General features: G+C 45.8%; 1 protein-coding gene across 1 annotated transcript; it reads left to right on the top strand.

Annotated features, from left to right (window-relative positions):
• DOLPP1 (dolichyldiphosphatase 1) lies at window positions 1–15,370 on the top strand. The gene is made up of 8 exons (XM_088147128.1): window positions 1–122; window positions 6,851–6,951; window positions 7,472–7,556; window positions 8,791–8,890; window positions 10,319–10,417; window positions 10,744–10,872; window positions 12,653–12,742; window positions 14,491–15,370. The coding sequence occupies exons 1-8, from the start codon at window positions 47–49 to the stop codon at window positions 14,525–14,527; spliced, it is 717 nt and encodes a 238-aa protein (XP_088003254.1). The 5' UTR covers window positions 1–46; the 3' UTR covers window positions 14,528–15,370.
• Window positions 15,371–16,241: the final 871 nt, after the last annotated feature.

Raw genomic sequence — 16,241 nt, 5'->3', positions numbered from 1 at the left:
GTGCCGCCCGATTGGCTGTGGCCGCCCGGCCCGGTATCCGGGTAAGATGGCCGCAGTCGGAGAGTGCTCGATCCCTGTTCCGTGGAATTCGGTGTCTCTCACTCACGTCGAGTATCCAGCAGGTAAAAAGCGCTCTTTCTTCTTCGTGGGTGGCCTTTAACTTCAGGGAGGCCTGAGGGACGTGAGGTGGGAGCTGCCAAATAGTGAGCCATTGATGAGCGGCGGGCGGGCGCGCATGCGTACTGGGGCGGCGACGCTGCTGCTAGCAGAGGGAGCCGCTGGCTGCCGTAGTACGCATGCGCGGTACCTCCTGGGCTCTGCCTTTTGCTAGTACACAGCCTGGAAATTGGGGCGGGGGTGTCTTTCTTCCTCCGCCCCCCTCCCCCGTGGCAACTGCTCCCCGGGTCTTTTGCAGGCCGTCCTCCCGTCTTATCCCTCGGCTGTCCCGGTTAGGTTAGTTAAGCCATGGCTTGGCCCCTTAAGCAAAAACCACTTGGTTGCATCAGAGACCCCAGTTTTGCACAAGTTGCAGCTTGCGATGCTGGACAGTGCAGGGGCCACGTTCCTTATGCCCCAGCCAACGCAGGGTCAGGGTTTACCACGGTTGAGACCCCCCCCCTTTACTCTGGCAACAGCTTTGCAAGTTTTCAAGCTTGCTTATTGGTGGGGCAACGTCTCCCCTTTCCTCTGGGAGCTCAGAGTGGTGTTCCCCATTAACCTTCCTCCAGTTTTCCCCATACCAACCCTGTGAAGCAAGTTGGGGCAGAGAGCGGGACTCCCCCCCAGTTGCCGGTGAGGGGCCAAGGCTGAGGACGGATTTGCACCTGGGGCTTCGCAGTCCTGGCCAGGCATCTTGACCACGAGCCTCCCACTGGCGTTGGTGTTAATGAAGATGAGCTGTTTTCTTTGGCAGCCCTAAAGCTGCTTTCGTAAAACACGGCGACTTGGCTCAAATAGTAATTTACATCCAGCCTGATTCACACAATGTGCTAAGAAAGTGTCCACAGCACGCCAAACAGCTCAACCCACTTTTACCCGAGTGGATGAAGTGGCCAAACTGGCAAAGCTTGAAAACCACCTTGCTTTTGTTGTGTATTTATTGAAGCCTGCTAAAATGCAGGTGGGACACACAGCTCTAAATCCACTTGGATCCTTCTCTTTCAAGAGCCGTCCGATAATTTAGCTCAAGAGAATGGTGGAGTTAACACAGCGCCCTGAACCGCAAGCTAGCCGACCTGGTTTTAGCTTACATGGACCAAGACCCAACCTTGGAGTTAATAGTTTGTCATGTGAATCAAAGCAGTTGAGTTAACTGACTAAACCAAGGTTCAATTAAGCATTGATAAACCTGTCCTATCAGCGTAAGTCAGTGGCTTGCTCTGCGTCACCATTCATGAATGAATGGGAATTTGAAGACTCCTAATCTAAACTCTTGCCCAACTTGGCACATCTTACCTATATTGGATTGGCACCCACATTCCTCAGATTGTGCCCGTTATAAAGCAATGTGTCATCTCTTTCTTTTGGAATTCCTGATTGTTTTAATGTCTTCGTAAAGCCGTATTTAGTGTTGCACTGTTGGAGTCACATTTGTTTCTGTTATCCTCATCCTGTTTTATCTTATCAGTAACCTGTTTGCCCCCTCACAGAGCAAAGTCTGAAATCAGGGGAGTTATGACAAGGCCAGCCTTCTATTTTTTAAACTTTGAGAGGAGGTTAGATTTTGAGAAAAGCAGCAGAAGGAGTGGTAGGTGGGGGATCTTATCTCTCGCAACCTAATTTGTATAACTCAAATTTCGTTCCCAAACCACTGTTCCCTCAAGTAAATTAAAAAAAAAAAATCTTCTCCCCTCCCTTGAGATATTAGCACTTTTGGAGAGGTCAGCAGGATGGTACATAAGAGAACCAGAGATCGATGGAAACAGAATGACTTGAAAATGGATTTGTTCTTGGTGCCAGTGTGGGTTGATCAGGACTAAGCGAATCATAAAACGGTTTGCAGACCCATTCTTCCCGTGGATCAGCAAGAAAGGCATCGATGGGTTTGGTTTGGTGAAGAAATGAGGACCCTGACGGGAGGAGTAATTCCTTTGCAGCAAGAGCAGTCAACCTTTCCAACACCTTCCTCTATTTATTTGAGTTCCAAACATTTTAATAATCTGAGGCATAATTGTGGCGGAACTCAGTTCTGTTTTTACAATGCGCCTAACCCCCACAGTGGGGGCTACAGCCCCAAAAGTAGTCTCTGAGGCACTGCAGAGTGCATTTTCCTCAGTCAGCTACCGAAAGCAACCCCTCGCCTTGGGGAACAGAGCACAGGGTTTTTTGTAACAGGGCGTGGTATTTCCGAGCAGAACTATCCTTTGGCATCCTTTGCTTTTTTCCTTTCTAGGCACTAAGCACTGTGGGAGTTGGGCGCATTGTAGCAATAAAAAAGAAGCACATGTATTATTTATCTCCTCTGATAGTTAGCTGCCTCCTCTCATGTTTCCTGAATTATGCTGGGTTGCTTAATGCCTGCAAACTGCTTCGCGTGTGTGTTTGTCTCGAGTAATGTAAGGCCTCCTGGTTTTGAGCTGAGAAGTCAGTGGTAGAGATGGAGTTTCTGAGAGCTGACCAAGCCCTTCAACAGACCCTGTCTTACATAGCTTAAACAAAACCACATTTGTTTGCAGGAATATTGAATGATAAAGGAAACTGCAAAGCCACACCAGGTTCTTTTGAGCACCATCGCTTGTCAGAGACCATGGCGTGCATAAGATCTTAAGTTCGTTCTCCAGCATTTCTAAATAGGGTTTAGCAGAAAAAACTCTTTTCTGAAACCTTGGAGACTAGCAGCCAATCTCTGAAGCTGGCCCAGAGTCAAACTCATGAGAACTCTTCTTCAAACCAGCCCCCTTCCAATCAGTGGATAACAGCATCCATCAGCCACAGCTGCATTGTAATTGAACAGGATGCGTGAACCCAGCTGACCAAATCAGCCCTTGAAAATGGTCCAGAATGTTGTAGGAAGAGTAATGACTGGAACTGGACATTAGGAACATATTACACCCATCTTATATGCACCTCTTTGCTATGCAGTTGGTTTCTGGTCCCAATTCAAAGTGCTGGTATTAACTTGGTATTATGGCTTGGGACCACAATACCTGTACAGATGTTCTTCCCATCTATTCCCACCAATACCTCTGCAAAAACTGATGAAGAATTTTGTCTGATTTTCGCCTGTTGTGCGTGACGCTGGGAAAGGCTGGGTATGACAGGCAGTGTGCACATAAATACAGTTGTAAATTAAGGCCCTCCATCAAATCCTGTCTGTGCATGGTTGGCAACTAGATGTTTCCAGACGGTCCCCGCCCAACGTTGCCCCCTCCCAGTGTGGGCTGGGTCCTTGCCTCAAAGTAAAGCTTGCTTAGTGTATTGTTCAGAACCAGCCGCAGACCGCAGCTGATGGTGGAGCTGTGGGTTAGCTGAACTCAACTCTTCTGCAGCACCGTAGCACTTTGTACCTCTTGGGTCCATTGCCGTTGTGGCTCTACAAGCAGGACAGTGGTTGCGGTTGTGCCTGGTGTGAGTTTAATTTGACATTGTAGAAAGGACGCTGTTCATAATTTGCTCCTTATCAACTCTGTTAACTGACCCCTGAGTTTGGGTATATCGTTTTGCAGGATCATGGGTTCAGAAGCTCGGTGGCTATACAAATCAATATCAGATCAATTAATCATCTGTTTCACTTATTTCGCCACAAATAATGCTGTAAACTCCCCATGCAAAAAAACCGTGCATTCATTCCCCCCAATTGTAAAACTAAATAATTGAAAAATAGCGATTATGTTCATCTGGAGTCCTTTTCTTTTCTGCTTCTCGCTGGGGAATGAAGCAGGATGCCTTACAGAGGACATAATGCTAAGGCAGAATATTGAATGGCGTTGTGGTTTGCAAGCCGTGGTGTAAAGTGTAGTGAACCTCTGCTTATTGCCAACGTGTGATTTTTGCTGTGCAAGTTTGTTTTTGCAGCTCTGGGTTTAGTTTTCAGCATGTTGAATGGGAAATTCAGACTGTCTGCGCTTAGCGTGTGTTTCATAGCTCGACAGTACAGACGTGTAGCGGCTTCTGGCTAAATTTGCACATCGGTGTAAGGTACTCTTCTGTGTGCTTTAGCAGAATGCTTCACAAGACCGTCGTTGGAAACAGTTGTTATACAGGCCAGATGTTGGCAGGCAGTTTTGGGTGGATGGTTAAAACCGACAAGTGCACCTTCTTCTGCTCCCGTGCATCTGGCTCGCGCAAGCTTGAAAGCTGTTTTGGGTGCTTTTGCCAGATCGATGACCGGTTGTTGTTCAGGAGCACTTAATAAATTCGGCGTCGAGCAAACAAACATCCAGCTGGAAATTCCACGTTCCCATTGCTGTGGTTTGCTGCTACGACTCCCTGCAGCGGCTGATAATCCAGCTGCCAACTTAAGGGAAGCTGCTGTGGGGGGAATTCTTTACTCCTTGGATGTGAGATGAGCTGCTGGGTCAAAATTAACTTTCTAGAATTAAACCGATGTGGGCTGTAGTTCACCAGGAAGTTCTGCCAAAGAAGTTTCATTGGCTTCATACATTCTACCAAGGTGTGCTTTGTGTGACCATGTTTTGCTGAAGTCCAGTTGGCTGGGCTTGCATCTGTAATAAGCTGCAATCCATAGTTTAAACCAGTGTTTCTCAACCTTAGCAACTTTAAGATGAATGGACTTCAACTCCCAGAATTCCCCAGCCAGCCATGCAGAATTCCCCAGCCAGTTCCACTGACTCTCTGTACTAAAATTTAGACCAGTGTTTCTCAACCTAGGCCACTTTAAGATGTGTAGACTTCAACTCCCAGAATTCCCCAGCCAGCCACTTTTATCTGTGCTGTGGTGGTGTTTATAATTGCAGGGTTTTTAGAAATTTCATGGAGGGACTTTTTTTTTTTTTAAACTATTCCTCTGCTGTCCTGATGCAATTCACATGCGAGATAGGATCTCTGCTGAGAAGCAGAATCAGCAGAATTTGCTCCTAGGTGTGTATCCATGAAAGATCATAGCACGGCCTGTTTTTATCTTCTGTTTTTTTAGCTTCTTTCCTTGCTCCATCTTCTGCTAGCGTTTCTGATTTTAATCAGCGGGGATGATGGTGGAGCAGATGCTAAGAAGCAGTCACTAGCTGGCCCCCTCTGGCTTGGATTTTTGTGTCGAGCCAAGCAACTGCATGATGTACTTAGCTGGGGTGCAGCACATTATGCCAACCCGTCAATTACGAGCTGTAAACCTGGGTTTATGGCATTGTGGGGTTATGTGAACCCAGCCAGTTGTGGCTAATTCCACCAGCCATGGAGCTGGAGTGCCAACCCGTCAATTATGAGCTGTAAACCTGGGTTTACGGCATTGTGGGGCTGTGTGAACCTAGCCAGTTGTGGCTTATTCCACCAACCATGGAGCTGGGGTGCCAACCCGTCAATTATGAGCCATAAACCGGGGTTTATAGCATCGTGGGGCTGTGTGAACCCAGCCAGTTGTGGCTTATTCCACCAACCATGGAGCTGGAGTGCCAACCCGTCAATTACGAGCTGTAAACCTGGGTTTACGGCATTGTGGGGCTGTGTGAACCTAGCCAGTTGTGGCTTATTCCACCAACCATGGAGCTGGGGTGCCAACCCATCAATTATGAGCCATAAACCGGGGTTTATAGCATCGTGGGGCTGTGTGAACCCAGCCAGTTGTGGCTTATTCCACCAACAATGGAGCTGGGGTGCCAATCCGTCAGTTATGAGCTGTAAACCTGGGTTTTCAGCATCGTGGGGCTGTGTGAACCCAGCCAGTTATGCCTTATTCCACCAACCATGGTTAAGGGAACCAGAACCTACCTGACACGTGAACCATGTACCAACACCAGGCTGGCCTCCTTACGGCTGAGGGTAAGAACCTTTTTGCCAGGTCTCACATCGGAAGCTGACATTCAGAGAGGAAATAGCGGCGGTGTCTGGGAGAAGAATGTGGCTTGGTTTCCATTCATTGACACGCTTCATTTCATATTAGGCAAAGCTACTGCGGTAAACCTCACTTTTTTGTCTGGTTTTGGGGGAAGCTGCTCGTTGTCTATTTTTAAATCCTCCCCAAGGAAGGAAGGAAATTTATTATTGCATGTTTATCTGCGCATCAGCTACATGTCATGGTTTAGGCTAGGAGAATGAAAGTGATACTGCGTGACTTTCAAGATTAAGGAGAGGTTGGAGCCCATTTTGGGGTGGGGGGATATGAATCCCAAATCCTTGCCTCTCTACTGCTTTTCCTCAAAACAGAGTTTGTGAGCGTGTCACTCACTTCGACCAGTTGAATCCAAATTTCGAGGTCTGTACCTGATGGAGCGCATGTCATGCTGATCCCCCTTTTCCCATTTTCTTACACAATACAGTATATCGCTCAGAAGGGAAGCCTACAGGCCCATTCATTACGTTAAGAAAAATATTTGCAACAAGGCCCCTATCAGAAACGGGACTGAATGTTCCTGCAGGTTTAAAGCAAAAGGTGTAAGTCAGTGAGGTGGCATAATCGAATGAACTGGACGTTGGATTGGTTCAGTTTCTCATTCTTCTCCCAAGCTAAACCGTCCTCTGGCCCTAAATAAAATGCCCCATGGAAATCAAGGAGCAGGCAGAGCCACCACTCTGTGACTTTCATCCTGTTCCCAGCCGAAAACGTGGCCCTTATGGAAGACATCAACCTGGCGCCAGGGAATTCCGCGGGTCTTGTGAAAGCTTGGTTGCTAAACAGCCCTTCCATCGGGACACAAGTTCTTTTGGGCACACCTTGATCTCTCTGTCTCCTGCCCAGGTGACTTCACTGGCCGCCTCCTCGCCTACCTGAGTCTCAGTCCCATTTTCATCATAGTTGGCTTCATCACCCTCATTGTTTTCAAGAGAGAGCTGCACACGGTAAGTCAGCTTTCTTCCCAGGACGTTTATGCTTAGGTCAGTGTTTCTCAACCTTAGCAACTTTGAGATGTGTGGACTTCAACTCCCAGGATTCCCCAGCCAGCATGGCTGGCTGGGGAATCCTGGGAGTTGAAGTCCACACATCTCAAAGTTGCTAAGGTTGAGCAACACTGGCTTAGATCTAGATCAGAGTTCCCCAAAGTGATCATTATCGACTCCCAAGGGTCAATGGGACTATTCGAGGGGTTGTTATTATTATTATTCATAGTACTGTTAGTTAATGTAGTATTTATAAAGTTATTTTCATATGATAAATATCTGGGAGTCAATGAAGCATCTGAAACTTCAGGAAGGTGTTGATGAGCTGAAGAGTTTGGAGACCCCTGATCTAGACCCTTAGGAGAAACTCCTGTTTGTTGACTTAAATGTTACAGAATGCAGCCCATAAACGATACCTTTAATTATATTGGCTCTCGTGCAGATGGTCAGTCTGATGTTGAATCTCCCTTCTCTTTCGTAGATCTCTTTCTTGGGCGGGCTGTGTTTCAACGAAGGTGTAAATTGGTTAATCAAGAACATTGTCCAGGAGCAGAGGCCTTGCGCAGGTAGAGTATTGCTGGTGGGAGAAGTCATTGCCAGTTGTACAGTGTTTGTGGGTGCCAATAACGTGGTCTCGTGGTGTCTGCTAGAAGCCACGATGACATCAAAATGAGAGCCCGTGTGGTTGGTGTGACATCATCACACAACGACGTGAATTACATTCATTAAAGTGGACCATCTGCAGAATGAAACAAGGGTGTCTTTTCTGCAGGGCAGAATGTCCCAAGAGTGTCATTTGTACAAGGATGCTGCACTGTGTGTGTGGTCATTTTTCCCCATGGACATGTTTGGTCCATTGCAGTTGATTTGAGAATTGTCCTGCGCTTTTGATTAGAGAAAAGACACTATCTGCATTTATTGGTGACTGGAAACCTCTTATGGACTTTCTGCATTATGGACTTTGAGGATTAGGCAGGATAGATTATAGGAAGAAGAGAATTATGATGTTTTGCTTTGTTTCTTGAGCCCTAATCCTGATCGTCGTGATATTTTACTGAATTTGAGCGAATAGTTTTCATTTTAAGTTTGCCTTTAAAAGGCCAGCTGAGACACTGCTAAAGATCTGTTATGTTTGTGCATATTCAAATCTTAATTCAACTTTTTTGTTCTGCTAAGTTATCCCCTAATTTGTAGGGAAAATAGGAGGTATTTATAAATGATATAAGAGTATTAGGTATGTTCACCGCCTTGAGTTGACCAAAATATATAAAAAAGATGGGATAAAAATAGAATAAGAATGACAATGGTGATGATGATGATGTTGACATTCCCTTAATAAAGCCTTAATAAACCCTTAATAAAGTTTTAGTTCAGGTAGATTCAGCACATGATGGCTTTATGTTTTGTATAATGCAAGGTTTCCTTTCAAGCCATAATTCCCCAGATGGGGGAGGGAAGGAGGGAGGAAGGAAGGAAGGAAGGAAGGAAAGGATGAGGGAGGGAGGGGGGAAGGAAGGAAGGAAGGAAGGAAGGAAGGAAGGAAGGAAGGAAGGAAGGAAGGAAGGAAGGAAGGAAGGAAGGAAGGAAGGAAGGAAGGAAGGAAGGAAGGAAGGAAGGAAAATATTGCTTAATATTTCTGTTGTAGCAGCTGGAAATAGCGAAGGCTCAAACCTTTAAGATCATCTGGACCTCACAGCATCTTTCCCATGCCAGGAAGAAGAGCAGCTTTAAAAAAAGTCAATTAAAATTTCATTGATTTGTACTGCTCGCTAACATCGTGTTTCCTTCTGGTCTCCACAGAAGCCCACCCGTCTGTTTATTCAAAATACGCCATGCCTTCCAGCCACTCTCAGTTTATGTGGTTTTTCTCTGTCTATTCTTTCCTCTTCCTTTATTTAAGGTGAGTGGCGTTTTCGTCAGTCGGGGGTGGGGGGAGATGTTTTGGATTTTCTGTCTTGTCCAGGCACAGGAACATGCATGCAAAAAAGGCCCACAGACTTATAAAATAGTGGAAAGATTTTTTTTTCCTTTTAATTCAGTGGGATTCTTGGTAGCAGGATCTGATCCTGTGTGGAACAGGGATGATCTGGCATTTCCCCCTCTTCTCAGATATATGGAAAGCAAAATCTTTAGACATTTTTGGAGCCAAGTACTTAAGGCATGAGAAGTCTGTTTTTCTTGAGCTTGGTTGATTCCTGAGATCTGTGGATCAGAAACATGCCAGTATTTATAGGTTAAATTCTGACTGAAGAATTTTCTGCTTAAAATGCTAGAACCATTGGGCAGGCAAGATTGATGGGGTCAACAGAAACTGCACCCCCCAACTCACATTTTTGTATGCTTGTCTTCTCCGTCAATGAATTGCAGCCTGATGTAGTCAGAGAGCCAGATGAGAACCAAGTCTCCTAGCATAGCCTACCTCGCAGGACTGTTGAGAAGTTAAACATGCAGGAAGGATAATCTGTGCTGAACTCCTTGAAGGAAAGCCAAGATAAAAATTACTGTATGTGAGGTCATCTTCCTTTGCCTTGGGGAGGCTCCAAACAGCCAGTCATTCATGGAAAGATCATCTCAGGTCATTGTGCATTTCCCTAGTCCTGGAAGGAATGAACAGATTTAATGAATGAATCTGTAATGAATTTACAGATTTAATTTCAAGTTAACATGGCATTTTGTTTCTGTTTGACTCTACCATCCACTGTATAATCAACAAAGCCTGGTCTGCATTTTTGGGGGGACTCGGGGTGCCCCTGGAGCAGTGTTTTTCAAACTTGGCAACTTTAAGATGTGTGGACTTCAACTCCCAGAATTCCCCAGCCAGAAGTAGGGAATTCTGGGGGTTGAAGTCCACACATCTTAAAGTTGCCAAGCTTGAAAAACACAGCCCTGGAGTCTTCCATTTTCGGTGCTCTCCCTTTTTGCTCTGTGTATCCTCCCCTCTTGGTTAACAGAATCTGAAACCCTGGCTCGGGGCTCCCTGAAAAATTAAACCACATATGAGTATAGGCATCCCAAATGCTTGGAAACATCCTGCAAGGGGTATTTTGAATAACAGTTGTGTCGCTGCTGTCATTCCACTATGTTTAGATTTAAGCTCTTTCTTTTCAGGTTCATTTTTATCGCTAAACATCTCTTTGAAGGGCACGAAAATCAGGCAATGTGAATAGAGGAGTTGGGTATTGGCAAGAAGGGTTTAAGGGTAGCGTGGGGTTTATTCCTTGTTTGAAAGTGTAGTTGTAACATGCGAAGACTCCTTTGGGTGTCTGGTTTTCAGGACTCAGATGCTGGTTTCTTGACTGTTTAATGAGAGTCTTTGTATCTCTCCTAGAATGCACCAAACCAACAATGCTAGGTTCCTGGACCTACTTTGGAGACACGTGCTGTCTCTCTGCCTCTTAACTGTGGCCTCTCTAGTCTCGTACAGCAGGTATGTTGCGTGTGTTGTGATGATGCCAGATGGCTGTGGGTCAGTTGTCTATCATGTGTTTCTCAACTTTGGCAACTTGAAAATGTGTGGACTTCGACTCCCAGAATTCCCTACCAGCATGCTGGGGAATTCTGGGAGTTGAACTCCACACAATCTTAAAGTTGTTGAAGTTGGGAAACACTGATCTTCATAGTGTGTTCTGGGGGGAAAGGGGAGTCTGGGAATGTTGGTGAGAATTTAACTCTTTTCACAAAGAGCGATGAAGAGCGAAACAGCTCTTTGCTTGCTTGCTTCTTGATCACTTTTTTCCTCCTCTGGCACTGCAGGGTTTACTTACTGTATCACACCTGGAGTCAAGTTGTATATGGAGGGTTTATAGGAAGCTTCATGGCTGCCCTTTGGTTTGCCTTCACGCAGGAAATCTTAACGCCATTGTTCCCAAGGATAGCTGCTTGGTAAGTCCATCCTTCCTTGCTCTGCAGTCCTTTTAAACTAAAAATCAAACTGCACATCCCTCGGTGTAGATAGTGGGAATGTGCAAAGTTCATTGATTCAGGAAGAGAACATTCCAAGGAACAGTGGAATATTCCAAGAACTCCGAAATATTTTGTTTCCTCTGGATCATGCCAAACCTACTCCTGGGCCAAGCCATTCCCAGTTTGGCATTTTCCAGAGTAAATCCTTCAAAGGGGAAGCAATTTGAGTGGTGTAATTGGAGTCTGGCCCCAGAGCAGACCTACGTTGTCTGGAACGCAATGTCCAGAACGTGTGGAACTGCTTCGAATTCGGAGGATTTATTTCTGGAAACTATGAATCGGCCCTGGAACACCATATTCTGGGAAGAGGTTCAGTGTGATCCAGAGGGTAACGGAAGGTTCCAGAATCCTCTGAAAAGTTCTGTTCCAAGATGGGTGCATTTTGCACATCCCTAATAACAAAGCTTTGCGGGGACAGAGTCACTGAAAGCGGGGAGTGGCTCCATTTTGAGACATCTTCTAGGAGAAAGGAATGTTGCATATAGCATTCTTAGGATACATATTTAAGAGCTTAGGGGACCACAGAATTTAAGCTATTTTAACACAACATTGTCGGCTGGCTTCACATATTGTGCTAAACTCTAAATCAACGTATTTTGCTATGGCTAAGACTTTAACCACGGTTTAATAATAATCATAATTTATTGAACTTGTATGCCACCCAGCTCTCAACAACTCTGGGGGGCTCACCACAGTCGAGCAAAGAAATTACAATCAAATCAATAACATTAGATTAAAAATGCAAGCGCGGCAGACCAGATGGAATGAAGTCAGCCCAACCAAGTGTGGGCTTTAACGTGATGTCCCATTACGGGTTTTAGGACATTTCAGGCATCATATGCCTAAACCCCAATTAAGAAAGTTTATTAGATGATCTGATGCATCTTCTGGTTTGTTAACGGAGCCGGCAAGACAGTATTGGAAACGGTGGCTTGGAATGGTTTTGCAAACCTGTTTGTGCCTGGTGCTGTGCGATGTCTGAGTTGACAAAACAACTCAGTGCAGTTTTCAGAGCGACAGGCTTACATATATATACTCATTCTCTTGGTATTTTTCTAATGCTTAAACAAATCTGGAGCTGCGTACAAAATCGGTGGAAAACAACAGAAGGCGAAGAGGCTGGGCTTGCCAGTTGCCATCATGGAATATGACTCATGGTCTAAACACTATGCTGGGACCGGTATGTCTTGTTACCTGTGGTTTGCACATTATCTGAAGCCATAAACCACAATTTATAAACTGCAATTAGTTGGGTTCAGGGAACAAACAAAGCCCGAACTAAACTATAGCTTAATGCAGGATTTCTCAACCTCGGCAACTTTAAGATGTGTGGACTTCAACTCCCAGAATTCCCCAGCCAGCATGCTGGCTGGGGAATTCTGGGAGGAAGTCCAAACATCTTAAAGTTGCCGAGGTTGGAAAACATTGGCTTAATGGAATCTGTGTAATAAATGTGATTTTGATGGGAAGTTTCTGTTGAGCCTTGAATTACAAGGTTTGGTGAACTGTTTCCATTTGTCACAATAAAACTGTTCTGCATTCTAGCTTGACTTAGATTATTCCCATATTGTGCTGATCCATGGAAGTGGAAGAAGTTAAGGATTTGGCTGTTTGAGCTAACTTGCTTTCCTATCTTGTCTTTCTCTTGCTCCCCACCTCCCACCTTCCCTGCTCCACCTTCCTGCCCTTTTTTTTTAAGGCCGTTATCCGAGTTTTTCTTAATCCGAGACACCAGCCTCATCCCCAATATCTTATGGTTCGAATACACAGTGAGCAGAGCAGAAGCCAGGTGAGGAATTGTTAGCCCTGTGAGGTAGTCATTGTAAGGTTACATTAACAGAACCATGCAAGACTAAAATCCCTTTTCTTCTCCTCTTTTACTCTCTGGAAAACTAGGAGGGTCCCTTCTGAGATGCTTCCCACACCCCTTTTTCTTCTGTGGGCTGAGACACCTTTTCCACACGGTTATCTGGTCTCTGGCTCTCCCTCCTGTCTCCTAAGGTTGTTCCTGCAGATGATTAAGGAACAGACGTAGAGGCCTCACCCTGTGCCCTGTCAAGATCTGACAGGCTTGGTGTGTTCCGAGTTCCATCCGTAGAACAGTATCATTTTGTGGGACCCAGAGTGTGTGCCTTCTCTGTCATCGTACCTGCCCTCTGGAACAGCATCCCCCTCACCAAGATCTGGGTGGCCCTGACACCTGGTCTTTAGGATGGCCTTGAAGATCTGGTTCTTCCCACAGGCACTGGGCCAGGATGCTGGGTGCACCCATCTAAAAATGTGTCTTTGGAGTTTGTTTGCCCTTGGTGTGTTTTTTATGGAAGCACACTTTTTGTGAAGTTTATTTAGAAGAATGTATATGGCCGCCCTTCTTAATTACATAACTCTGGATGAACGTTCTCTCCCTCTCTCTATATATACATGTAAACCCCTTAACCAAACATATAGTTAAAGCAGTGTTTCTCAACCTTGGCCACTTGAAGATGTGTGGACTTCAAAACTCCCAGAATTCCATGCTGGCTAGGGAATTCTGGGAGTTGAAGTCCACAGATCTTCAAGTGGCCAAGGTTGAGGAACCCTGTGTTAAACTAATCCAATTCAAAAGAAAACTGATAATGTAACACTCACAAAACAACATGCATAACTTGGGTTCCTCTGACATCCCAGCTCTAATGCCTAGGCTGAAAGCTTCATCTTAACTGCCCTCCGGCAAGCATTTGGAGGGGATCAGGGCCTCTGAATTTTGGGGGGAAGCTGTTCCATAGGTCAGGTGTGCAGCAGCGAAGGTGTACCACCTTGGTCTGCAAGATGACACCATTTAATCGAGGTGGCTTGGAGCATGCCCACTCTGTCAGATATAGTAGAACGGGCAGAAATCATCCAAGATTGGAAGTCCTGCAAGTAATCTGACCTCTTGCTGTGTAGGAATTGCACCTGAAAGCATCCTGGTGGATGCATGTTGAAGACTGTAATCCTTTGTAAGTCCCCCCAGTCATTTGGTGAGTGAGTAACCTTAGAGGTTGTAAGGAATAAATATCTGTTTGATAGCCACCCTTGAAATACAGGTAGTCCTCACTTAATGACCAGAATTGGAACCGGCAACTCTGTTGTTATGCAAGACATCACTTGACCACGACAGACTTACCATCTCATTTCTGTGGGCGTTTAGTGAGTCACCTGCAGTCATTAAGTGAGACATCACGTGGCTGTGACTCGCAACTTCTCCGTTGATTGCTTGTGGGAAGCTGGCAGTGAGGGTCGCAAATGGTGATTGTGTGTCCACAAGACACTGCGATAGTTGTAAATGTGAGGACTAGTTGTAAAGTTACTTTTTCAGTGCTGTCGTAACTTCGAACGGTCCATAAATGAGGCAATCGCTAAAGGAGGACTACCTGTACAGGATTCTGCTATGTTTGGCTAATCAAATTACAGCTCTAAGCTTGACCTCTTTGAGGCTCAGGGATTCTTTGACGGGTACGGTGGTGGTGAGCTTGACCAGACATCTCTGTGACACCTGTCCGTTTGCTCCTCTCGAAGGAACCGACAGCGTAAGCTGGGTACAAAGCTACAGTGAGTGTTGAAGTCTCCGGAATTGGACCACGCAGTTCTGTATCCCGGAAGGCCGGAATGGAGAGACCTGCGCAGAGCATTGGGGACGTAGCAAGGCGACTTTTAAGGGACGGATCAAAGTATCAGGCAGGGACCACCACCTGAAGACCCCAGAGGCCTTTTCCAACGCGCTGGATCAATCCTGCTGCATGCTGAGTCCGTCCGCGAGCAGAACCCATTTATATATCGCAGGTGCACAGCGTTAGGCTGGATGTTACCCTCCCTTGGGCATGATGTGCTGGCGAGCATTTTTTGCACAAGCACCGCTAAATTGGATGGGGTCAGAGGGGCAAAGCGGGACGTTCGGGTGGTCCATCCACTTCAGCCGGGCTTGCATAAGACATCCGTCGGTAGGTTGTACCTGTGAATATTTAAGTTGGGGCAGAGAAGGGACCATATGCCTTGGAGATAAACCCGATACAGCTCTGTGACTTTTCTATTGAATCTTTTTTTAAAAAAAAAAAAAAATTTGCAGCATGCAATCCACGCACTATTTATGTCATGGGTTGTCCAGTTTGCAGAAGGGGAGTGGAGGGGGCCGGTTTGATCGTGCTTTTCGGGGAGAGCAGCCAGCTCACTGCCACTTAAAAAAGTTGGGGGCAAAACGAAATCAAGCAAGGTTAGAGAAGGGGAACCTTTAGTCCCAACGGCACTTTGTGTCAGTGTCAGCGGTCTACGGCGATGGTTGCTTTGAACACTAGTGCTCTTTCTACACAACTCACCAGAGCAACCCGACAACCTTAAGGATCTGCATGTGCTGATCAGTACAATGATAAAAAAAAAAAATCCACAATGCTTTTTTTTTTTTCTCCTTAATCACATTCTGGTACTGAGATACTCATCCAAATTTGGGAGTTCTTTTGAGTGCCAACCAGAAGGTCTCTATTACTGTAACTCCTTGCCTTCCCTTCCTCTGCTTTCTCCCCCACTCCCCAATCTAGACTATCGCAAACTTGGTTTTGCCGGTTGTTTCGAAGGAAAGCCCACAAACGGGAGCATCCCTGTGTTGAGGTGTGAGTGATGGGGATGGTAGTCCAGCAGAATTAGAAGGCACCACCCAAGGGGAGGCTGGTTTAAAATGACCCCTCGGCTACCCCAAAACTTTTAAATACTCAATAAACGTGTTTTTATGGTAGTTTTCTGCCTGGAAATGTTTGTTTCCTCGAACAGTTGTGTATTAAGACATCTGTTTGCAAGCCCTGATTGGGAGGATCGTATCACGGGTTGTTGTAAACCAGGAGGGGCATCTCAGCTACATAAGCAGCAATGGCCAGAATTCATCAAAAGTTTGCCTCTCCCTGAGATGATTTAGACATCCCAACGCTGCTGTTTAATTGTTTTTATCAGGGTCAAGATGCCAATCCTGTTTCTGCCAATGAGGCTGGAATGGCATGTGGGAATGACCTGGGGAGACTGGGTGAAGAGATGCTGCCTAGGGAACAATCAGATAAGAGAGAGCTTAGCCCTCAGCTGCATAATGAGCAGAGAAAGGCTCAGAAGGGATCCTCCCTAGTTTCTTGGGCTGTAAAGGAGACGGGAAGGGGAATTGTACTTTCAATCTTGAAAGATTCTATCAGTGTAGCTTTACAATAAAGTAGAATTAGCTCATCTGGTTGTGATCCCTATTTGGTTTACCCCACTAGGCTGACATTAATCTTGCAAGTCTGAAAGTACAATTC

Source organism: Python bivittatus, unplaced genomic scaffold, assembly GCF_059951505.1.
Source record: "Python bivittatus isolate LINGU-HERP-01145 unplaced genomic scaffold, Pbiv_v1 ctg000160_np1212, whole genome shotgun sequence".
NCBI lineage: Eukaryota > Metazoa > Chordata > Lepidosauria > Squamata > Pythonidae > Python > Python bivittatus.
This window is presented reverse-complemented; position numbering and strand designations above follow the sequence as displayed.

What these genes read in the sequence shown, in the direction of transcription:
- DOLPP1 (XM_088147128.1), top strand. Translation starts at nt 47, where the DNA reads ATGGCCGCAGTCGGAGAGTGCTCGATCCCTGTTCCGTGGAATTCGGTG. An exon ending in TTCCTCTTCCTTTATTTAAG is followed by an intron (nt 8,891 to 10,318) that starts GTGAGTGGCGTT and finishes TATCTCTCCTAG; the next exon opens with AATGCACCAAACCAACAATG. An exon ending in TTCCCAAGGATAGCTGCTTG is followed by an intron (nt 10,873 to 12,652) that starts GTAAGTCCATCC and finishes TTTTTTTTTAAG; the next exon opens with GCCGTTATCCGAGTTTTTCT.